Source organism: Rhopalosiphum padi, chromosome 2, assembly GCF_020882245.1.
Source record: "Rhopalosiphum padi isolate XX-2018 chromosome 2, ASM2088224v1, whole genome shotgun sequence".
Lineage (NCBI taxonomy): Eukaryota > Metazoa > Arthropoda > Insecta > Hemiptera > Aphididae > Rhopalosiphum > Rhopalosiphum padi.
This window is the reverse complement of record NC_083598.1, coordinates 57,444,003-57,469,141: the sequence shown is the minus strand read 5'-3', so window position 1 is coordinate 57,469,141 and position 25,139 is coordinate 57,444,003. Positions and strand designations below refer to the sequence as shown.

Below are 25,139 nucleotides of genomic sequence, written 5' to 3'. Positions count from 1 at the left end.
CTGTGCTACGATTTTTCCTTATTTTATTTTGTTATTAATTTATAAAATCGTTATAATGTTTATTGTAAAACGTAGATATGAATTTTTATCTAGTATTGAATTATTATAAACGTCCTAATATTATATTATCTATAAATACATATATTTAAATTTCAATTGTAAAGTTTATTGACTTTTTTTTTTTTTGCTTTTATGTTCTATATCCCTCTAGGTTTTCATTTTCAAAAAATTGGCCCTCTATAAGTACTGAGTTCTTGTCATTAGCAACGACTATAACAAGTACGTATGTGCGTCATTTATAGAATGAAGAGGAATAAGAATTTACTGAACCCCGTTCTCGTATTTATACAAGCGCGTAAAGCACAGATACATTACAATGAATTGAGGCGATTTATAGAAAACCAACAAGTGATCAATAATGTACTTTTTTCAGTTTTAATTTAAATTGAACAATTGACAGCAAATGCATCGATCAACAATAAAAAAAAAACGTAAAACAAAAATAAATACTATTTCTTATTTTTTTTATAAAATTTAATTTTATGAGAAAAATAATATTAAAATAAGGCAGGCAAGTAAGTAACGTTCTGCTGTACATTAGTCATTAGGTATATCGAGTGAATCACTATTATGAGTGTTAAATTTGAATGAAGATTGTTCAAAATTATCGAGAAGATTTTAATAAGTTACTACTAACTTAGTATAATTTTAACTACGTCTAAACGGTGGGACTAACTTTTTTTTAATATACCTATATTTTTTGATTACACGTTATAAAAACTATCATAGGTACTATTAAACCAACTTCCGTGTTTTAAAATTGTCGCTTTTTACGGATAAAAGTTCACTTAAATCGATTAGGTCACGAAGTTATATATATTATACTTAACCCGATACACACCAAGTGTTGATACAATCCACAGTCGGATTTGTCCACAAAGCGAAGTACGCTATCACCGACATGTCCGTGAACTGAGATAGTCGCACAAACGCCAAAATATACTGCAGTGTGTGTATTATAAAAGTTTATTTTTTCCTGGTTAAATTGAATATTACAGCTAGTAATATATAAAAAAAAATTACATTTATTTTACAATATAATAATATCTTTTATTCGAAACTTATTAATTTAAAGCAAAATAATTAATAAAATAAATTATAAATTATATTATTAGTATAATAATCAAGTAATATTAATTATTAATATATAACACATAAAATAAAGGTACTTACATAAATATTATTATACGCATGAATAGTATAGAAATACAATATGAATCTCGATATACGATACAAATTTATAATAATTATAATAACAACAACAACATTAACAACAACAACAATAACAACAATAATAATAATGATGATCTATTAAGTCATTAAGTAATACCCTTATCATACCACCAGTTTATATAATAAGTATAATATTTTGGCTCATAAATAGATGCATATATATGTAGTTTGATACCACCTTGAACGTATAAAATTGTAAGTAAGTTGTATACAATATGTATATGTTACACTTTCGTTTTAATCGAATCCTAGTTCTGCGTCGACCATTGCTTCTTCGGAAGACTTAATTACCATGTATCTTGGTAGCCAAGTTCTTAATGTCGGATCATAAACCGGTACGGTTTCCTCGCTGTACGCTCCTTCAGGTCCAAACGGATCTACGTCAGGCAAGTCGTGCCTTGATACCTGTTTGCTACTAGGATCGTCCGCGTAATCGTACTCCTCCACACTTTGCGCCTCCGACTGGTCATCATCTTCAGTGGACTCTGCGTGACTCTCAGTCACCGGTTTCCTGTGAAGTCTGTAATTTCTGTTCTTATACCGCGGCTGAATATGTGAGTATTGTGCTGTAGGCTCATAACTGGAACCAAACAAAGGAGCATAGACGTGCGTCAACGATGACGAAGCTGGCTGCTGTTGCTTGTTATTCTCATTAGATTTGTCCGCATTAGTAATGGATTTTAACAACTCTGGGCTAGTGTTGAATTTTTTTGTTTCATGGTAAGATTGTTTCCTATCTTTTGGCGCACTATCTGTAATGTACATGCATTCCTCCGTCTCCGAACCCGTATCGTCCTTACACTTGTAACACGTCATCTTATCTTTAAGTGATTTCTTACAATTCGACCGATCTTTATTACGAAAATCGCCCAACATCTTGTTCACTGGACTTTCTTCGCCTGAGTTGAAATCGATCGATAAATCTTTATCGCCGAGTAACAAAGATTTAGTTTTTTTAAAACCTATTTGTCCGTTATCCAAAAATCCAAAGTCTCCATCTTTTGACGAAAACTTTGTTGCTATACTACTCTTCCGGTTTAAGCCAAGTTCAGGGAACAGCTTTTTAAAGTAATCATCGTAGGTTCGGTCACTGTCTAATTGCCTTTTATACCTAGGTTTACCATATATATTACGTGTAGAATACTCATAAGCGTTCTTTTTTGGATCATCTTCATATTCGCATTGTTCATACTGTCTATTTGTCAGATTGTCTTGGCACACATTACACACGTTTCCTTTTTTCATTACTTTACGACAAGTAGAAGATTTTAACGGTAATGATGGCAATCTATATTCTTCACTTTCATTTTCAGCCGTTTCGTAATTCTCAGGATCTTCACTGTCGTAATCGGCTACGGCATCTGCATTTTGAACATACTCTGGATCTTCTTCAGACTCTTGAGCATTGACATTGTCGTATTCATAGTCCTCTACTTCTTCGCCACTTTCAGGTCGCTTTCGTTTTCTCTCTTGTATAACCCTGCGTTTGAATCTATTTCGTTTAAATTGATTTACTTCTTCTGGTTCTTTAAAATATTCATCAGATATGGGGTCTGATTTATATGAACATTTTTCATATGAACCACCTGAAGCTAAATCTTTGCACACCATACACGACATCTTTCCTCCTATAATGTCATGATCCTCAATATCGTTTGGTGTCATAGATTTTTTCATTTTCTGACACACTTGTCGCTTTTTAGTAGGAAATCGTCTTGATTGTAAAGGCCTAGGTTCGTCAGCATCTTCTAGATCTTCATCCATAATTTTAGCTGGCTTATTATCGCGTATATTATTATATGATAATCGTCTTTTTTCTCCATTTAACCTTGAAGGTTTTCTGCTATTTCCACGTAACTTTAATGGTTGTACATCATCATCATCATCATCGAATACCCTTAAAGGTCGTTTATTTTCAACTAATCTTCGCGTATATGCATCATCAGCAAATCGCTGTGGCTGCTTTTTTTTATACACTGGTCGTTGTATATATGGTTTCTGGTAACTATTAGAAGTCACGGGTAATCGATTCGTTCCGTAACCGGGAACTTTTTTCGCCAAAGGTCTTATTCTAAATTGATTATCTAATACATCTGATCCTTTTATTTTATTATGAATAGGTTTCCAACCGCTGTGAGGCTCAAAATTATCGTAATCTTGCTCAAAGGATTGCTGTTCAGTAAACCGTCCATCATTACCATCTCCAAGACCTCCATTTCCTCCTCCACCACCTCCTCCATTTCCTCCACCACCACCTCCGCCATTACCACCACCACCACCTCCGCTTCCACCTCCACTACCACCTCCGCTACCACCTCCGCTACCACCTCCACTACCACTTCCACCCCCTCCACCATTACCACCACCGCCACCCCCGTTACCCCCCACCACCACCACTGCCACCACCACCGCCACCCATATCATCTCCACCATCATCGCCATCTCCACTGTCACCTCCATCATCTTGATGTTCTGGTATACCAAACGGATAATCTGAATAACGTGTAGACGGTACTGATATATAATTTGAAGGTCTTAATGGTTCATAGTTAAGTACAAATTTGGGTTGTACAGGTTGTTTTTGAGGCAAATGGAATTTGTCATAAGCGGACTGATCAAAATTAAAATCTAAACCGGACATTTGTTCATCGACATCTTCCTGTAATTGAGAAAAATCTGTACTCGGTTTTCTCACTTGATCTGGAGATAAAAATGATTTGAAATGACCATTTTCAGCAACTTTTGAATCGATAGATGAACGGATGTTTTCGAATGTCTTTTCAAGTCTATAGTTGTCATCCGGTGTTGATAATATAATTGGTATAATGGTGTTCAATGTCAGAAAAATTCCTACAATGGCTGGTTGAAACACCTAGGACAAAGAACTTAAATTAAGTACAGTTCTTCAAATAATATGCATATTACATATGTAATACGGAATCTCATGTCTATACAAACTATCTACTATTTATATTTATTTTTTAATTTTATGCTATTATTCTGTATTAAATCGACCATTAAAGCATTAAAAGAGGTCAATGAATTACACGCTTCGTCAATTCTATCGTAATAAAAAACAAGATTTTTTTTCATAATTGTGTAATGTGCATAATACCTCTACGGCTCGCGTGTAAATATTAAATACGCATAAATCCGCCCACTACAACAATCATTCATCGGAAAATGTAAAAATAATTTATGTTTTACAAATTGTTTTTATAATTTGTTCAAAAATCTATTCGAAGATTATTTACATATATCTGAAGATCATATTATACTCGTACGCAAAATAAAACAATATCTTCGTAAAGCGGCATTTCGTTGTAGTTAAAATATGTATTAAGTATATTGGTTATTGATTAAACCTTTGTTAAACAGACCAAAGACATTTAGAAGCTGTTGCAGGATATCTACCATTATGTATATGTATTCTAGTATCCTACAGCTATATAGTCGTTCGTAATATTATTTAGCTATATAGCCGATAGCTGAATTTACAGTGTGGTGAAACAGCTTTGAAAAACCGATAACAGATCCTATGAGATCGTAAATTATCTTAGTTACAAAATCGAATTTTTTGAATAATAAGATCAAAATGCTTGGAAGGGCATAACGAAAATAATTAATGATTTAAGTCAATAAAATATTACCTGAGATGTGATGTGTGTGTCAATCATCGTGGCGTTAGGACACGCTCAACTCGGCAGTGATCTGGACGAACATGTAGTCAAGTGCGCGCACACGTCGTCCGCAAGAATCGCATTAACACCTATCACAGTGAGCGGACGGTGTTTGGGTGTTTTTGCGAATCACGCGGTGGCGCCTCCCACTTAGCGCGCATTTCGTGGGTTATTCGTTCACTGTTTCGCATCCAACAGACCACGTCCAATCGGTATACCGTGAAAATCATACCGTTCGATTTTATCGCCAGATGAATTATAAATGAAATTAACGAGGAGAACGTAATAATAGGTAATGAAAAAAAAATAAACAAAAATAAACAAAACAAACAAACCAGTTATATAGGTAATATCACCGCAATGCAAAAATGCATTCGACTATAGTTTAGTTGCATGATCGAGAATTTTCTCAAAGGAAGTATTGTACCTATATAACGTGTGACATACTATCATAAGACACTATTTCTATATATATAGTGTTGATTAGGTCAGGTTTAGTTGTCCAAGCATAATTATTATGCTATTGGTTTTATAATAATGGCATAATATGCGTCATTTCCCTTTTCTATTAAATTATAGGACATCGAAAATAAATTTCACTATTTTCTTATTTATATTACCATTGATAACTGACTTGTACTTATAAGGTATGATTAATATATATATTAATATATTGTACCTAGCACAAATGTATTTTGTTAATTTGATAAATACATGCCAGAAAGATATTTTAAGTCACATGTGCATTTTTATTAAAACACAAGGAATTAAAACGTTAAAAAATGAGTAAAAAAAAAATGGTTTTTCTTTAAAAAAAGTTTTAAGTTTTAACATTCTACTGTTTTTAAATAAGTTACGAGCATTTTTAATAAGTTTCAATACTTTATATACTCACTTCAAAATAGAAAAATTGTAAGAAACCTAACACATCGAAGTACAAACATAAATTATAATATAATTAACTACCTATTTAGTAATCATATCACATTTTTAACTAGAGACCCAAAGACATCCACCCACCTCTGTTCAAAAAAAATCTCAGAGGCAATTGCCTCTTAAGTTTTTGTTCAACACGCCACTGGGTATACGCATTACGCACACTGCAACGAAAGTAATAGAAAACTGGGATTCGTGTATAGACTGGAAAAATTATAATAAAAAAATATATATTATATCCATATATACATATGAAATTCCAAGAGAAATTATAATATAATATAATTATTATATTATTACCATCTAAGCATTAACTTTGATGATATCACCCTAATATTTTAGCTAACAACACTGCGCAAGGTTGAACCTCCTAAATTTGCTATGTTGCACCTATCTCTGTAGAGCAGAGTTACAGACACAACACTTGAGCATTTAAATCTCGTGATATCTAATATTCTAATAATTTCTAATGATATCGTATTTAGCAAATTCCCCATCTGTTTCAATAGAAATTTCAATATTTAATCAAACATCACAAATAATAATCATAATTTATAAAATACTTATTAAAATGTTGAATAGTGACCAAATTATATTATTCTCATTTTATAATAATACATTAAAATAGTGTCGTTGAAAATGCAGTGATTTTTATATATTAATGTATTAGATATATGCTAAAAAACCTAAAAGTTTTAAAACTCTGTTTAAGTGAATACTGAATAATATAATGATCATAATATTATGGACAAAGATGATCTACTTTCTCGACCGTCGTCCAACAAACCACAATACAGTAATATAATTTATTACATATTTTTTATTTTTTGTTTTTAATCACACTATACTTGTCTACTTTTAAGTGGACTATACAAATACATTTATTCACTATAGTTAATAAATTTTCTTTCTTAATTTTAAATAATTCAACGTATAATACACCTACTTATAATATCCAAGAGCGCAATTTCAATGAAAAAGCTGGGAGTACTGAACCGCCTCTTTTTTTTTCATGTTATCTTATGGTTATGGGTACCTATTATTATTAAAATCTAAATTAACATGAAACAATTTCGGGGTGCTAAGCACACTCAAACTACTTCCCCTTTATACGAGTATTATAGATTAAAAACGTAAATGTTGAATAATTTGAATCATAATATAAACTTAGAAATAACAATTAAAAATTATATTGTATCTATTTTTAAAATTAATAACTATACGTTACATGCTTAGTATTTACCTATTTACGAATAATAATTTATTAAAAATGTGCATATCAATTTAGTTAACGATAAAACTATATATGAATATTGTATTAACAAACTATACATGTTTATATTTAATTTTTATAATCTATATAATAATATATTATTTTTTTTATATATTATAAATTATTTTATTTTATTAAATTGAAATGTACGTTTGTACGGGATTTATAGACTAAAGAATTTAACCACAAACGTTATGTACATATTCTTTAAAACTACGAGTGTTCTTTGTTTTGTTTTTCAACACCTATAAGTAACATAACAATTCATTTTCACGAAAATCGAATAATTGTTTTGTTTATATTAACAATAATAGTATATTATAAGGTTGCCATTAGTTACATAAATACCTACGACTTTTTTTTTTTAATTGATATAGACTAGCCAACCGGCATACATTATTATTATGGGTTTTTTATGGGTTTTTTTAAATTATAAGTTATAACCAAATGATATTTAAGTATAGTTACTAGTTAATTGGCAATGCTTTATGTTTGTAACTTATGTTATTATAATTTAGACTCAAATTTAAAATAGTATTTCAGAAACTGTTCTTGGCTATACAGGAATGTTGAAAGAGTAGTTTGAACTATAAACGAAAATATTCCAAGAGCATAATATTATCTCGGGTTGAATTAGTTCACAAAGCGAGGTAGGTACACTAAAATCGAGAATCGAGATACACCGATATAACATCATATTTTATGTTTGTTCATATCCCGGGCGAAGTCGAATTATACATAATATACAACTAATATCAAGTTTATATAAATTATATTATATTATCATACCTATTTATATTTATTTTTTTTTCTTAAAGTTTCATGATTATATGGTGGATTAATAACAAATTAATATATTATACTAGTAGATGAAATGCCTTATCTATTAGTAATAGTAGTAATACTAAAAAAAATTCCTATACTCACTATTGAGCTCATTTATTTTCTTCTGTACAGTATATAGTTTTTAAATCGGTGAATTAAGATTTTAAAAATCCGGTAAGTAACTCTGCTGTAATAATACATTTAGAGTCCACCTCTTCATTAAGTATACGTTACTCAAATGGATATGTTAAATTTAAACTTAATTAAAAAACGATTATAAGCGGAGATATTCTGTTAGCCTATATCTCTAAGAATATTTTGATTTATGTAAATAATAATACCTAGATAGATTGAACTGTTTTTTTCCAAAACAAATAACATAATAATAATTTATTATACAATAGTTATATTTTAACATTTTTTTCATATAATATTACTAATAATTTTTATAGACAAGTCAATACTAACAAAGATACCACTGAATGTAGTATATATAGGTTCGTGATATAAATAACAATTCAAATAATTAATCAAAATGTTTTGAAAATTTCCTTGTGTTTTAAAAAAAATAATGTTCGTAATAGCAAAAAGTTTGAAGTCTACAAATAATGTTTTTAATTACAACCTAATAGTTCAAATATTTATTTTTCGTTTAAATATCCAATTTTTTAAAACTTTGAACTTGATAAATGTGTATAGAAAAAATGTAAAACAATATATTGCTTTATCATTGTAAAATCAATACATTCATCGCTTCGCTCAGAATCTAAAAAATAAACATTCAAATCGAATGTATAAAATGCGGAAGTATTTTTAACAACAGTTATAAAAGCAAATACTACATAATAATGTTGAAATTTACAAATATCTTGATAATTCCCAGAAAAACCAATCCGTTATTGAAATAAAAAAAAGTCTACGAGTCATATAAACGGAATAAAGTAGTGCCTACATAACGTGTTACTATAATAAGTGAATAGGTAATTGTATATACATAGCATACTATCAAGCTAAATGAATAAGTAATAACTAATAATTATTGTATACATATTGAATACTATTAAATAAAACTAATAACTGCTATTTAGTATTTACTAATAATTAATTATAACTGTATAAAAGTCGATTTAACAAGAACTATTAATAAGAATATTAATTAGACTATATCTGACAATTTATTATAAATTATAATAATCACTTAACAATTAAACATGAAAACACACGCGTGCCTAACAAAATGATTCATCTGAACAAAGGTGATTTTAATTATCAACAAAATGTAATATATTGTATTTATTGTTTTAATATAGTTTTGCTGTAGTTGTTTTTGGATAGTATTCGTTCTATTAATTTGTTTTACAAATTGCTGACTGGGTACATATTATTTAAAATAAATATATTTTTTTTATTTACACTTTTAATTTTATTCTAAGGTGGAAAGAAGAGTTCAAAAGCACGTCCATAAAACATTGTATTTCTATCAATAAAGTACAAACGGTTTAATAAAAAAACAACATCGTACTCCGTATTTATTATAATTATTCCGCACCCTTAAACTAAATAAACACCGCTAAATTTATCATTATTATTATTAATTTCCGACTATACTATAGGTATACAGTGTATACATAGTTAGTTTTACGACACTATAGGTCGTCACGTAAAGATAATACTTAATAATAATATTAAAAATTAAAAAAAAAAATCTAGCGTTTACGAGGGCAAATATTGTCTGGGATAAAATTGTTTTTTTTTTCTTACCAATAAGAAGAGGGTGTTGAAATTGTGCTACTTTCGTATATATGACTATACGAGTGCAGCATGTGCCGCAGTGTGTGCGTATAACGAATCCGAGGGTTTTGCGAACTCGAACTACGAGGAGCCCTTGGATTTTGAACGGACGCGTAGAGCGTTTTTAATCGACACGCCGTTTTCACGGCGACCGTCCAAGGCTTCCCGCAAATTGTGCATGTGATTGTGTCGCAATGACGAATGCGCACAACAACACACATTTATATATACCTACATAATATATTTTATAGGTATATACACCCAAATACGGTGTTTATTATTATTATTATTATTATAACTGGCCGGCGACGCGGCGTCGTGTCCATAAATACACGACGGACATAATATGATAATGCGAATATTTCGGGTGCTCGGTAGAAAGGGTAGTTAATCGCGGGCATCAGACTGGCGCTGTGTATAATAATCCGCTATTATCATACATACATGTAGGCGCGAAAATGCAAGTATTTTATATTTAATACATGCCCGTTACCGCAAGGTCACGATTACAATATATATATACATTAATACATAATGTTATGTATGTATAGGTATGTACACAATATATATATATATATATATATTACATATTATGATTGAGTAGACAAAATATAGAGGACAGGCACGGCTGACAGAGCGTCGTTTTTCCAAGACTCCGAGTTGAAAACCTGTGACTATGAACCGCAACGCGTACCTACAATGCAAATACATTTATACTTATATATAATACCTACGGCTACACGGGTAATGGCCGACAATAAGCGAGACACTCAAGACGATATTATTTTTTTTCGTGCGTTTACCGCAGGAATGCACCTTGTTTTTTTTTTCTCGATCGTAACTATACACCTACACAGTTAATACAAATATAACGAAAACACAAACTAGGCTAATTCAACGGACGGCGACGCCGTTATTACATAACCGCCGACCGATATTATAACCTCTCTTCCTGGCTTCGCGATACCTATACCCACCGCGCGGATACTGTTTTTTTTTCTTCTCGTTAACTATTATATTTTCTTTTACTTTTTTTGTTATCGAGTTCTGCCGCCGTTACCGGTATGCCAGTGTTAACCAAACCGTTTAAATGACCGGACCGCGTTCGTGTCCCCACAGCGGTTGCCGATACGACGACCACGACGGCAAAAAAGTGCGTGACGTTGTTCTTGCAGGTGAAGTCGAAAACAGTGAGAAAAATCGAAACCTGACCAATCAGCGGCGGCGGCGGCGGCGGCCCACTTTTCGGGGTTTGATTGTTGCGCAGAGGACTGCTGTTGTAGCTGCTGCAGGATACACTATATACACACGACAAGCATTATACTATTAATATATAGGCGACAGCTAAGACTATATGCCAACCTACGCAGATATATGGACTTCGAAACATCGTACCGAAACTCCGCGGCCGCGCGCGTGTGTGACGTTCGTTTCGTATGGGTAAGTCGACCGACGTGTATACGGTATACAGACAATATATTATACGTACCACATCATCATCATGTACAATATTTAATTATTATATTATATATAAATCAAGTTATACTATACTGCCCGCTACGGCACTGCCGGGCTACCGTATATGAGCTAAAATAGCTAAATCAATCGCTTAGCACAACGATAGTCTATCGCCTTATTATTTATATACATATATATTATTATGTCCTTTACTTAATCAATAAATAGTTCCTTTATACTTCACGATACTCTTATAAGTCCGGCGCCACTGGTAACTTGTTTAACTCCAATCATGGATCCTCCCTCGACCATTTAACCACGAGAACCAGAGCATGAATTGTGGCCGCAATCTGAAATAACCATTTATAGAAAGGTAATACATAATATATTAAGAAAATCTCACAGCATGTTTTACTTTTACAGTTATCTATACATCATATATTATTTGAAATGACGACCAGTCCAGATTCTAAGTAGGTACAAATATTTTTTTCTATCGTCAAGTTTTGTATAATACTCAAATATTAAAATGTACCTATTATATTATTATCAATCATTAAAATATTTGTTATAATTGCAGTTAAACTACCACGAGATTTTTTCCAATTTTTTTTTTAAACATATATATTTCAACAAGTTAAGATGGTGCAAAAATGAATTTGCGCAAATCATTATTTTGGAAGTTATACCTACCCTTCCGAAGTTTATAATTTTACGCATGCGCACAACGCTGTACTTTGCTGTTGTGCGCCGTTTCTATAATTCATTTTTCAATTTTTTTTACATAACTAGTAATTTTAATAAATTATGATTTCTGGTGAAATCATAACACGATCGACGGCCTAGATTTACAACAGCTGTGACTGGAGCTAGTGGTCGTATAGGAGATGACTACTTTTCTCTTTTTACTAATAGGTTAGGATTACCTGTTAGGTTACTGGCTGCCCAAAGGACAGGTAAGACCCCAAAGGGGTCACCAACCCTCTCTTTTCCCCCCTAGATTAGCTATTTTAGCCCCTCGGGCCCTCGGTTTGTGGGCCGAGCCTCCATCCAATTCGAGGTCCAGAGTTGGTTGACGAAGGAAGTCACCAGGATCGGTCTGGCCAGGGCCGGAGGGCCGGGATTCCTGCCTGGGCCCTTGCCGTATTACAGTTCCTGAGCCCCTGTACTGTGTTCCCCCAAAATACAGTATACAATTATTATTGGGCTCCAAAAACTAATTCCTGCCTGGGCCCTCAGGTACCCAGGCCGACCCTGGAAGTCACTATATACTTGACATTTAACTGTTAGCAGGTTTTTACTTTTAAACACAAGTAAAATCATTTGAATGCGAGAGTAATGGAGATATACCTACATAATCACAGAATGTTGAGAATTACAATAATTACTATTTAATTTATATTTGTCTACCTCACTACCTGATATTTTATGTTCGATAATAACCTATATTTACCTTATTTAATATAATTATAAGCTTAACTTTATTACTCATTACTCACAGAATACGTTATATAATGTTTATACTTACCAATATAATGTAGATTTTTAATTGGACTTCCATTTATTTAAAAATAAAAATAAAAATTCGTTATAGACACGACAGCACATAGTAGGTAGTAAAATACGGCGTCGTGCATATGTTTATAATCAAAATAATGATTTGTGCAAATTCATTTTCACACCATCGTTATTTAACTCGTTAAAATAAATGTTTCAAAAAAAAAAATAATGGAAAAAATCACGTGGTAACTAAACTGCAATTATTCCTTATATTTTATTACTATAACAGCAAGAAATCAAAAATATGTTGGACTTTTTAATTTTGTTGTACCCTTGAGGTCCCTATTTTATTAAAAATTAAAATCTTGTTATTTCCGGGATCAGACCAGATAAAGTATTATAGTCAAAGTCAACCTAAAGATAAAAACTATTGACTACAAAATATAAATAATAACGAATAATAGTTCTCATATACATTATGTATATATATTATTTACTAAAACATTTGAGAATTTAAACTTTTTTAGAAAGCCTATACTCTATACACCCATAATTTATATCTCCATAAAATTTTTTTTTACTTACCTATCTCTCGTCTCCATTTTATCCTTTACCTATTCAATTTTAGATTTTTGCATTTTGAGTTGAGTTAGGGATGTATTTAGGTACCAATACGTAGGTACTGCTAATAAACCATATTTTAAAATATTTAGAATTTTTAAGCATTTAATCATTAAAGTTTAGGTACTGAGTATCCTGTGAAGATACATTTTATTTCAAAACAATACCTTTTTTTTTGTAGAAAGCAGTTGATGATTTTTCTATGAATTTGTATGTGTAGATACCTATAAAGGTGATTAATATAGATTGGTAGCGTTACCTATCTACCTATACCTAATGTCATAAATCATAATATACTGAATATATCTCCTAATAATTATTAAAAAAATAATATATTAAGACTATTACTAGCTATTATACGCATCAATAAATCGATAATCCTGCCAATCATTTTGTGTTTTTTGTTTTGTTTTTTATATATATACATGTATAGCTAATGTTAATAGCGGTGGTCGCGGAATGCACTGGCTCGGAACGCACTACACTGCAACTATCCAATTATTCTAGTGGATATTACCCGCAACATTTCGTTCTGATCGACCCTTGGGTGTCGCCGTCGTTGAAAAGTAGGTGTACTCACATATATCGATACAATCATAAATGTTTAATATTAGGTACCTATTTAAATTATACAAATAAAACGCAATTTCCTTGCGTAATGTACTTATGTTTTTGCGCGCATAACTTTGGTTTACTCTTAAAACATTAAATTTATTACATAAGTCAAAGAAATAATACGTGAAGTAGGTAGGTACTTAGTGTGGGCGCAACATTTACCACAAATAAAAACCTGAAACCATGATACATAATTAATATTAATGATAGATATACCCCCTACATATGAGTCAATCGACCATAGACACGCATAGATAGGAGATAGCCAACTAAAAGTAAATTTGAGAAATCTTCAACATAGCCATATAAATGATAACTAAATTATTCATATATTATGTCTATGCTTTTAAATAAGGAGTATCCACGGGATCGTGGGAGTATCTTTTATTATTATAATTATTTACAGTAGCTGTTTTGGTTATATTTTTTTGGTGAGGTGGCTTTATGTCATTCTCTCTCCTTCGTAACAAATATTAAACTTCATGATTATAATGGAATTTAAACACATACATATAATAATAATATACTCGAACTTGACACTCGTTAAGTAAATAATATAATAATAATATGGAACATGGCAGCTGTGGCTACGGTAGTGCAGACTGACCAGTGACCACAATAGGTACCATATTTATTTTAAAAGGATGCTTCCCGTATGCGTTGTCTCCGTCTTAAAAACTACGTTTGTCCTCGTAACTCTTAAGTACCTACTCAGAGGTGACGTTAGACGATGCCTCTTCGATGTCCTCGCGATATTGCCACCAGCTGAAATTCCCGCGTTTGTTTATGTGTAAATGGATAATTATTATTAATTATTACCTACTATTATTATTATTATTCTAATAATTATTTCATGTATTTCTTATTAGTTTGCCACTATTGTTGGTAAAATAGTAATAAACACAGAATGATGTAGGTAGAATAATAAAGTAAACAATAGGTACCTAATTCATATACAGTGGATTCCGCCTAATGTGGGCACCGGTTAATATGGATATCCGCTTAATAAGGGCAAACTGAGCTGGTTCCGAGTGTTTCGACATATCCACATTAAACGGAATCCACTGCTGTATTACCTATTAACTTTCGATTACATCGTAAATAATTTTTTTTTAATAAAATCATAAATACGTTAAAAATACTAACGAAATATGAGCTATTGATTGGCGCAATATCAGTCTTTGACTCAAAGGGATGACTTTACATATTTAAATAAAATAGACCCATGGAGAGCTCTACCCTCACACCCCTTATTCAAATACGAATACTATTTTCTCCCCATTTTCCTACATTTAATGAATTATAATAATAATAATAATAATAATTACATAGTATAATGTATCTATTAATTACCTATTATACATATATTATTAACCACCGATTATTTGATATCTAGGTGAAATGTCAATTACGTCTTCTACTTCTACTAAGTTCATTCTTTAATGAATTGATTTATATTTCTGTATTATTAGAATAACCCGAATTTGAGAAACATTCTTACAGCAAATTTTTCACCTCATCCAAGGAAACATTCAAACATTGTATGTTACTTATTTTCCAATATATAGGTACTTGTAAATTGGGGTGATAGATAGGTACAAAAATATTTGGCTTCACTTAGTTGCTTTCACCTATGCACGTTTGTGTGGTATTGTAAAAAAAGAATGAAAACAATAATTATGCTTGTTAGTTATTAATAGTTATTACCTACTCATTGTTGTAAAAAAAAATGCTCAGCTACATCATTTTTTACATACCTAATCATAAATATAATTTTAGGACTGTATTATTATATAGATGAAACAAATTTTTTGATCAAATTTTTAAAATCATTACTAAAACATTAATAGATCTCTTTTTAGTTTTTTCACATTTTAAATTTTAAAGCTTAAATGTTTAACTGTTTAAGGAATTATAATGTGTGCCTCATAAGTTATGAATCATGACTCTTCATCAAAAAAATATTACAAATGATTAACAATAAAAAAAAAATGTATTAATTCTATATTTTAAGATTCTGGAGATCCGATTGGGCAAATATAATTTTTCTGTTTATAATTATAAATAGTTTGTAGGTATCTGGTTGGTAAAATGATTTATAATATGTATTCATTGTTCATTCATCATAACTTTAGTAAAGATTCTTAAATACTTTCCAAAGTATATTTAAAATTTAAACTGAATAAAAATTGTCATTAATTTAGATACAAATGTAGCTGTTTACAAGAAAAATAATGGTAAATCAGAAGAATCGATAGGAGGTATAAAAAAAGTTGATGCAGAAAAACACAAAAGCGGTAAACTCTTTAATGAAAAGAAATCAACAAATTACAAAGAAGATAAGGGAGATGATGACAAATATAATGATAAAGGAGGCCATGCTGGAGAAATACATACGCATGGAGGTAAAAAGAAAGAAGCATCATACAAGAAAGGCGACAAAGGGAAAAAATTTAAAACTAAAAAAGTATGTAGATGCATAATATATGATTAAAATGCAAGTAATTAACAGGAACTTATACTTGATTTCAGGGTTTTCGAGATAAGTATCACAAAAATGAAAAACATAAAGTAAATGAATACTGGGACAATTATGAAACATATGGTACGTTTAAGAAGTTTGGAAAAAAAGGAGACAAAAAGTTGTTAGGAAATAAGAAAAGCAAGAAAAATAAAACCAAAAAAGTTTGTGATGTCAAGAGCATTTGGGAGTTATTTATTGATTTTGATTAATATTTTTTTAGGGAGGCCAATCAAATAAAGAAAACCATAATAAAGGAGAAACAAAACATAAGTCTGGAAAAAAAGGAGAAATTGGGCATAAAGAAGAAAAACATAGTGACACTCATTATAATCATAAGTCTAAATATCATAAAGGAAAAAAATCTAAAAAAAACCATAAGAAAAATACATAAAACATGTTAACATTTTAATGAAAAATTATTACAATAAGTATAAAATATTATTATTTTAACAATAAATATTAGAAAATTAGTGGTACAAAAATAAAATAGTTAAGTACATTATTATGTATTTAAATTTAACTAATGACAATAATTAAAATATGGAAGTTACACAGGAACTCCGATTTGTTTTATTTAGATATATAGCTATTTTTATAATTCTTCAAACTTAGTCAACAATTATGATTATCTTTCCATAATTAAAGATCATTGAGCAAAATTAAAAACAATTTTTAATACAAAAAATGGGTTTTAATTCTATTTAGATCCATTAATATTATAGTTGAAAAATAATATGTTGTGACGGTTTCTAGTGCATTTATTTGAGAATAATAAAAATGCTACATTCTAAGTCGTTCTAAGTAATAATTTAGCTATTGATATAAAATTAAAACTTAATTATCAATAATTAATTATACTACAATAAATATATTTTTCTTATGCATCACTAATGCTATTGCACACCAAAATATTGTTGCCCAACAATCCATAATTAAATACTCTGTGTGAGAAGTCTCATTCACTGGTTGCCACCTCCACGGAAGTGTATTGTAAAATATATTGTGTCCAAGATATAGCATAATCGAATTTTGGCCTAATTAGTATGAATATAATATAATATAATATGTAATATGACGTACAACATAATGTTACTACAATAATATATTCATCACTTACCAATCTCACCAAATGGTGATCCACTCCAAAGTCTCCAATGTTCAATAATTAGGAACAGGATAATAAATATTAAGAATGCCGAACTTCCAGTAATACATGCATAAGACAAAGAGAACAAATTTTTATTTATTGGTATCAAGCCTTCTTCTTTGGAAAAGTTACACAAACAACCTCCAATTAGACCCTAAAAGAGCAACAAATATTATTATTTAAAAATTATTGTCATCAGTGTATCGGTAACAATAACTTACATATTATAAATTAAAAATTATATTATTATAGCTATTATTAAGTTAACATTAAGGTTAACATCTACATTTAGGATTAAGTCCATTATACAAATATTTGATTCTAACCAAAAGTCTACAACATAAATTTGTTGAAATTGAACTTATTGGGTTGGGACATATTAAAAAATAAGTCTATTGCATTTCTAGAAATAGTAGTCGATAGAAGTTGATAGCATTAAAAATAATATATAATATAATTCAATGATTAAAACAAATTATCCAATATATAATTAATTTGAATATTTATATATGTGATCAAAAAGTTCGAATAGTTAATAAAATAATTATAATACACTTCAATTATTTCAAGATAATTTAATAGCTAGAATATTATGGAACAATAAAATTATTGAATAGTGTTCATCATTAGTATCAACACTTTATGCAAATTAAAACTAGTTTATTAATTAATATTCTTCTGGTTATATGAATAATATTATAATAATATTCTTACAAGTACTATTGTCCATGCAATCCAACGTTTAATTCGTTCATTTGTATATTGATAACATAAGATAATGCGACCAGCATGTACACCCATATATACAAGTAAAGCATTTGTCAAAGTACTCAAAACACCTAAAATTAAAATTAAACATTAAGAATACACTTTAAAATTGAACATTAATTATACCGTACCTTCAGGGTCAAATGCTAATGACTGATAAACAGGCTTAGATGTACCGGAGTACATATGATTTTCACCAAATATTAGCCTATCAATATATCCAGCAGCGCCACCAGTACAATTAATGTTTGATGAACCATTGTAGAGCCCCCCTGGTCCTAAATACCCTTTAGGACAACCAGGTATAGGTAAAAAGAAAGTAATACTAGTATGAATTGCTACTAATATAATTACTATAATCCATTGTCGGGCACTTTCAATAATATCTCTGATTACGTCTAATCTTGTATTCTTAGAAAAAAATATTAAAATAAATATTTTTTTAATTTTCTTATGAATAAAAATTTTAAAAAAATTACCGTAAAATAGGGTTGAGGTTTCATAAAAATTGTTTCCAATGTTGCTGCTATGAAATATACAAGCGCTAGTCTCTGTAATACGCCTAATGGTCTAAAAGTGCTTAAATTATTGTTGTTGACAGAATTTAGCACTAAACCCATGATCAAAAGGGCAATTGATCTTCGAACAATACGACCAAAGACATATTTTCTTTTAGTGCTTGAACGAAGTTGAGATCTCAATGATATGGCAATGCTTACACCCATAACCCAACAAAACCTAATAGAAAAAAACACTTAGTTATCACAAATTTGCAACAATAAACAGATATTGTGAACGAAAAAGTGTTTTTTATTTTTATTTTACCAAGGCAGTATGAAGTCTGCTAATGTGATACCATTCCACGGAGCATGTTCAAAGAACCAATAATGTCCACCTCCTAGATTGACAAATACCATTAATATGATAGATATCCTAAAACAAAAATATCTCATTAACTAACAATTACACAATTATAAATTTATAACCAAACATAAAATGTATAATATAATTATTGATTTTTATATTTAGATATAAATAAATATATAATTATAAATATTTATATTTTGTATATAGTTAACTAGTGACTGATTTATAATGAGTAATGAAATTTAAATATTTTCTTGGCTAAGAAAAACATACTAATTATGTGACTTTTGTTTAATATTGTGAGAGCAGAGGTCACTTGAAAAAATACAGAATTTTCCAAAAGGTGACAAATATATGAGTTGTTTCCCAAAAATATACTAAATAACTACACAGAACTACTAATTAAAAAAATATATAATATATCTAATTGTAATAAAAAAAATAAAGGAATTATAAAAAAATAAAAAATGAAAATTCAATTTAGCATTTTTTTAATGTATACTAGGTACCTCTATAAAATTTATAATTTACACGAGATAATGATTTGGCCTACATTTTATCCTAATTAAATCAAAAATCAAAAAGAGCAATTTCATATTAGCCTAAAACCAAAATTTCAGCTATTTAAACAATGGCGTCATTTAAATTTTTTTTTTTTAATACGTATGGAGTATATAGCAGGCCACTTAGGCGCAAGCCACCATCGATTATTCAGTCCAATCAATTTATAAAGTGGGACAAATTACTACAATATTGGATTTTAAATACACAAATGTATACCCTGTGCGGTTTAAATGATGCCACTGTATTTAAATTTAAATAAAATAATTTAATTAATTACTATAGTTGTTATCAGTTTATCATTAAATGTAAAATTATCAATTATAAAAAACATAAATTTAATATATTAATGTTAAATTTAAGTTATTACCCTCTAAATGTGTCTAATGATGTGATACGATAACTATTATTTTTGACTGGTGTTGGAATTTGAGGATGAATAATAACTGGTTCATTAGAACCAGTTCCAAAATCCTGGAATTATAAAAAAAAAACATACAGATAACTTAACACCGCTATTTTATAACTTCTGTACAAAAATTTTAGAAATTAAATTCAGATTAACTTTTAAAGATATTTATAGCAGAAAATTAATAGCTAATAGGGTACTACACTTGCATTTGTTGTTTCTGTCTTACCAATGTATAACACACTAAATCTATGAACAGCAGTTAAAATTTAGTTGTTAGCTTTAATATTAGAATAAATCAACCTATTAAGAAACTTAATTAGGGGCGTATTAAGGGAGGGGCACATGAGGCCCGTTCCTCCCCCATTCACCGTATTTTATACTAATTTTTATTATATGAGAAATTTTACAATTCTATACCCTATGTACGCAAATTTAAACATTTTGTTTGCCCCCCCCCCCCCTTAAGACATTTCTAAATACGCCCCTGAACTTAATGGTAAGAGTTTTATTTATTTATAAAAATTTAAACGGTATATATATACAAGAACAGTCAAAAACCGTGTTGGTTTACAAAGTATAGTTACATATATTGTACATCTTTTAATAATACAATACCATCTAATATCTGTTTTTTGTATATTTTTCCTACAATAATTCGATTTTTTATCAAGTTTTGCATACATAAAATAGTGCAATTTAAAATCGCTCATAAACCATTTAAAAACAGAATTATCATAAAAAAAACTTACTTAAAAACATAGATACAGATCTTATCATTAAGTTTCACAATAGGTCGATTTACTCTAATATTAAAGCTAACTAAGCTTAATTTGAACTGCTGAGCATAGATTTACTGTTACGCACTTTTATAAAAGAGACAACATATGCAACATCTAAAATTTAAAAATGAAATATGATTTTTTTTTCTGATAAAACCAAAAACTATAATTTATGACATCTATTCCGTGTATACATAGTATTAATGTACAAGTATAAATACATTAAACATTTGATTTGGTTTGTGAAACTAAATTAATTCTTACAGCGTGATTAAAAATTGTATATTAACATTTAAATGTGCAAACATTTTTTTTAAAGAATATTTCAAACTTTAAATTTAATAACATAATATACAAATCAATATCATTGAAAAAGTATTTGGTTTGAAATAAAAATAAACTTTCAACATTATTAGTAGATAATGTGATTTCAGGTTTCATTCCTAACTTTAAAGTACAGATGTACAAATCAAAAGTCTAATACACATTGAGTTAATTTGCATTAATAACTGTGTATAAACACTATAAACACAGTATTAGTTAAGTACTTTAATCTGAATTTAATTTTAAAATAAAATAGGTATATTATTTAGTATGATCATTTAAATTAAATAAAGTAGTTAGTTAATATGAAGATATTTGAGTCGAATACAAATAATTCAATATCTTACAATTGTGTTCTCTATTATAATATGATAAATTTAATGATAAAAACACAATTTGATTAGAAATAATTGATAAATCTATTTACTATTTTATACAATGTGGTAATTATTAATTAGAATACTATTTACATTATCAATATTTTAATAACTTAAAGTTATTTAAGGTTGAGCTTCATTAGTATGACAGCATAAAAATAATTAGAAGTCCTGACGAAAACAATGAGTAAACCTTTTGGGAAATATTTTATTGTTATTATCATTATTAATAATTACCCCAAATACCGATTAGTAAGGCATTTTTATCAAATATTAAATTAGTAATTAAGTTATGAAATGAAATCAAACCGCATTTTTTAATTCGACATCAGAACCATCAATTATTGGTACATCACGGCTAGAGGCCGTCTGAAACAATTAATAGTTCATACAAAAGATTCGAGATAAATGACCCTAAAAAATTTAAAAAAATAAGTATAAGTTACATTTTCAATATCCAAATCTGTCTTTGATGCAAATCGGAACACAGATGGCACTACATAAGTTCTTTGCAGGTAACTGATGAAAAACCAAACAGCAAAGGATGGTATTATGAGCAATAATGCATAGACAAATGCTAAAAAAATAAAAAATAAAAAATAAAAAAATATTTATAAAATAAAAATTTATAACTTACGCATAAATAGGTCTTGAGGAGTTGATATTTGTTTGATTTGGGAACAATTGAAATTGTTTGAAATATTCCATTGATAAACTCCATGTTCTTCAAAAGTTTGAAATGTTCTGTTATTAAATAGAATATATAGTTAATTATTTACTGACATGCTTTTAAAGTAATAAAAATGAATAATAATGATTTTAAATGAAGTGAAAAGTAATGAATGACCTGCAATTATTATGGCTGCTGTCATTGGTCAAATCAAGCCAAAGACTATAAATTGTATTTAATCTGATATTAGTAACTCTGTTATTGGATATGTTTTCTTTTTTCAATAAATCACACTACAAAAAAAAGTTAATGTAAAATTATTAAATAATATCACACAAATGGCAAATTTATAAATGAAAAAATGATCAATGGGTTAAACATGTATCATGAATCATTCATGTTAGCTAAATTGTGTACACATATAATTAATACTAATTACTAATATATAATATTGATTGAATAATTAGTTGTTAAAACCATTATAATTACTTATGATAAAATAAAAATATTAATGATAAAGTCAATCAATATTTTATAATTTATAATTTATAATAAGAACACTCTATGTTCTCACTTTCTAGAAAGAAAATAAGAATGATAATTTATTATTTGTTAAGTAGGAAAATAAAAATAGATAATAATAGTATTTTTATAACAATAATAGTTGAATGTACACATTTTGAAGAACGTTCAATTCAAAAATCCATAAATAACTTGAATTTCTCAATCGCATTACTAATTATTATTAGTTGTGCAACTAAATTCAAAATATGAAATATAAATACAATTACCAAAAAGTTAATAGACCACAGGTATCACTTATGTGTAGATTAGGATTAGTTACCTAATAAAACCTTTAAGTGAGGTTACAACTATTATTTAGTTAAAAGCATCTATTAAATAATCATGGGTGAAATAGATAAATTATTAAAACATTAAATTATAAAAAAAATTTAGCTTTAAAATGTATTATTATTTTTTCATTGACTAGTTCTATTTTAAATATGCCTACGAGCAACTAAAAAGATTAAGATTAAATTTCTATTCTAAATTTACCTATTAATTAAAATTTAAATAACTAAGAATTTATATCATATTTTTAATTGAGAACAATATAGTTTAAACTTTTGTTTTGAAAAAAAAAATAAACTTCATAATAGAAGGTATGGAAGATGAAACCACTAACCAGTAACTCCTCTTTTGGGTCTATGAATCAGATTTTTTGTTACCCACTATAAAAATTTAAATTCCACTATTTATAACTAGTGTTTTAATTTATATTTCCTTTGGTAAATATATTAATAAATATTTCAAGTATAATATAAAAAATTAATAAAAACTTTTACAGTTCTGAGTTCATTAAAATACATGACATGTAGGTAGATATGTATCATAATATGAAATAAACAAATCACAATGGATTATATCAGACCTACAAAATAAAAACTTATTCATGTTATGACTTATAACATAATGTAACTAAATTATTTACATGGATTGGTAGTTATATTCAAATTATGCAATTCACAATCAGTAGTATTACAGCTAATTTTTTAATCTTTTACTTACTTTGTAACATTCTTTTGTTTGCATCCACAATGAAATATTTGGCACATTGTCTGCCCATACTTGTAAGCATGCTTGGTCGTACAAAAGGTTCTTACAATCTTCAGACGCCATTTCAAACTCTAAACAAACACAATACATTGTACAATAAAATATAAATAAGATCATGACAAATCATAAAACGATGGCACGTACTTGTGTACAACGGTTAAGACAGGAATTCGGAAATTATAACAATAATAATAACTATTATTATTATTAATCGAAACAAACAAAATATGATCAACCATTTTAGCAACCGTCGAATGGTTTTGACTACTGTTTAGTCACAATTACTGTATTCCCAAACATAAAGTATAAACTAGTAAACTACACAAAATAATAAATAAAATAATGATTGCTATCACACGTTAAAGACATCGCCCGTTATCGGATTTGATAATTATTAATTAACGTAAACATCATTCGATAGTTCGATAGTGTTGGGTAAAAAAAAAGCACCTTCATGAGAATATTGAGGACACATAATGATTGTGAAAGACAGTTACTGTGATCGCATAGAAAATATATCGTGTGAATAATGAATATATGTTCAACCATTGGCCATCATATGAATAATATTGACTCAATGAGTTCAAGACAAATTATATTTAACAATAGGGTACGACTAAATACTAAAACGACTAATAACTTTAATAACTTATAAGTAGTGTTAGTAATGACAATATGAGTTATGAAGTCACAAAGAGACAAATGGATAATTACTAACTGTGTGTCCTCACTCCTGAAATCCCCACTCATGAGTGGTTAATATTTAAAACTGTCAAGTGTTAACGTCTGTTATAATCTAAGTCAATGATTCTATCACAGAATAAACTTCTAGTGTATAGTGTATACTGTATGTCTGTATATTATTATTTATTATATACATTATACAGTAGTACAGTACTACACTAATACAGTAGTTTTGTAGTATTTAAAGTATTTTTACTATTTTCAATTTTGTAATATTTAATGAATGCTGATAATAAAAATAATTAAAGTGATATTTAAGTGATTATATTTTGTGATAACTGATATCATTGTTCAGTGGGTGATAATAGTCTAAAATGTAATAAATATTATTTAATTACTATAAAACGTATTTGTTCT

At 28.8% G+C, this 25,139-nt stretch overlaps 3 protein-coding genes across 8 annotated transcripts; 1 reads left to right on the top strand and 2 right to left on the bottom strand.

Annotated features, from left to right (window-relative positions):
• Positions 1 to 1,224: 1,224 nt before the first annotated feature.
• LOC132922905 (uncharacterized) lies at positions 1,225 to 3,547 on the bottom strand. The gene has a single exon (XM_060986649.1). The coding sequence runs from the start codon at positions 3,055 to 3,057 to the stop codon at positions 1,531 to 1,533; it is 1,527 nt and encodes a 508-aa protein (XP_060842632.1). The 5' UTR covers positions 3,058 to 3,547; the 3' UTR covers positions 1,225 to 1,530.
• Positions 3,548 to 10,439: 6,892 nt separating this feature from the next.
• On the top strand, positions 10,440 to 16,958 carry LOC132919363 (glutamic acid-rich protein-like). Of its 2 annotated transcripts, none has more exons than XM_060980928.1 (5): positions 10,440 to 11,238; positions 13,811 to 13,943; positions 16,197 to 16,459; positions 16,525 to 16,677; positions 16,737 to 16,958. In XM_060980928.1, the coding sequence occupies exons 1-5, from the start codon at positions 11,173 to 11,175 to the stop codon at positions 16,905 to 16,907; spliced, it is 786 nt and encodes a 261-aa protein (XP_060836911.1). In that variant the 5' UTR covers positions 10,440 to 11,172; the 3' UTR covers positions 16,908 to 16,958. The 2 variants fall into 2 exon arrangements, with proteins under 2 accessions (XP_060836911.1, XP_060836912.1); XM_060980929.1 differs by having other exon boundaries at positions 11,154 to 11,238; positions 13,824 to 13,943.
• LOC132919360 (heparan-alpha-glucosaminide N-acetyltransferase) lies at positions 16,901 to 24,991 on the bottom strand. Of its 5 annotated transcripts, none has more exons than XM_060980921.1 (13): positions 24,757 to 24,990; positions 23,991 to 24,109; positions 22,599 to 22,714; positions 22,389 to 22,495; positions 22,198 to 22,328; positions 22,061 to 22,120; positions 20,230 to 20,333; positions 19,257 to 19,364; positions 18,911 to 19,169; positions 18,563 to 18,842; positions 18,378 to 18,502; positions 17,634 to 17,817; positions 16,901 to 17,550 (listed from the first exon to the last, which is right to left on the bottom strand). In XM_060980921.1, the coding sequence occupies exons 2-13, from the start codon at positions 24,099 to 24,101 to the stop codon at positions 17,369 to 17,371; spliced, it is 1,767 nt and encodes a 588-aa protein (XP_060836904.1). In that variant the 5' UTR covers positions 24,102 to 24,109; positions 24,757 to 24,990; the 3' UTR covers positions 16,901 to 17,368. The 5 variants fall into 5 exon arrangements, with proteins under 5 accessions (XP_060836904.1, XP_060836903.1, XP_060836908.1 ...); XM_060980920.1 differs by lacking the exon at positions 24,757 to 24,990 and adding an exon at positions 24,183 to 24,750; XM_060980925.1 differs by lacking the exon at positions 22,599 to 22,714 and having other exon boundaries at positions 24,757 to 24,991.
• Positions 24,992 to 25,139: the final 148 nt, after the last annotated feature.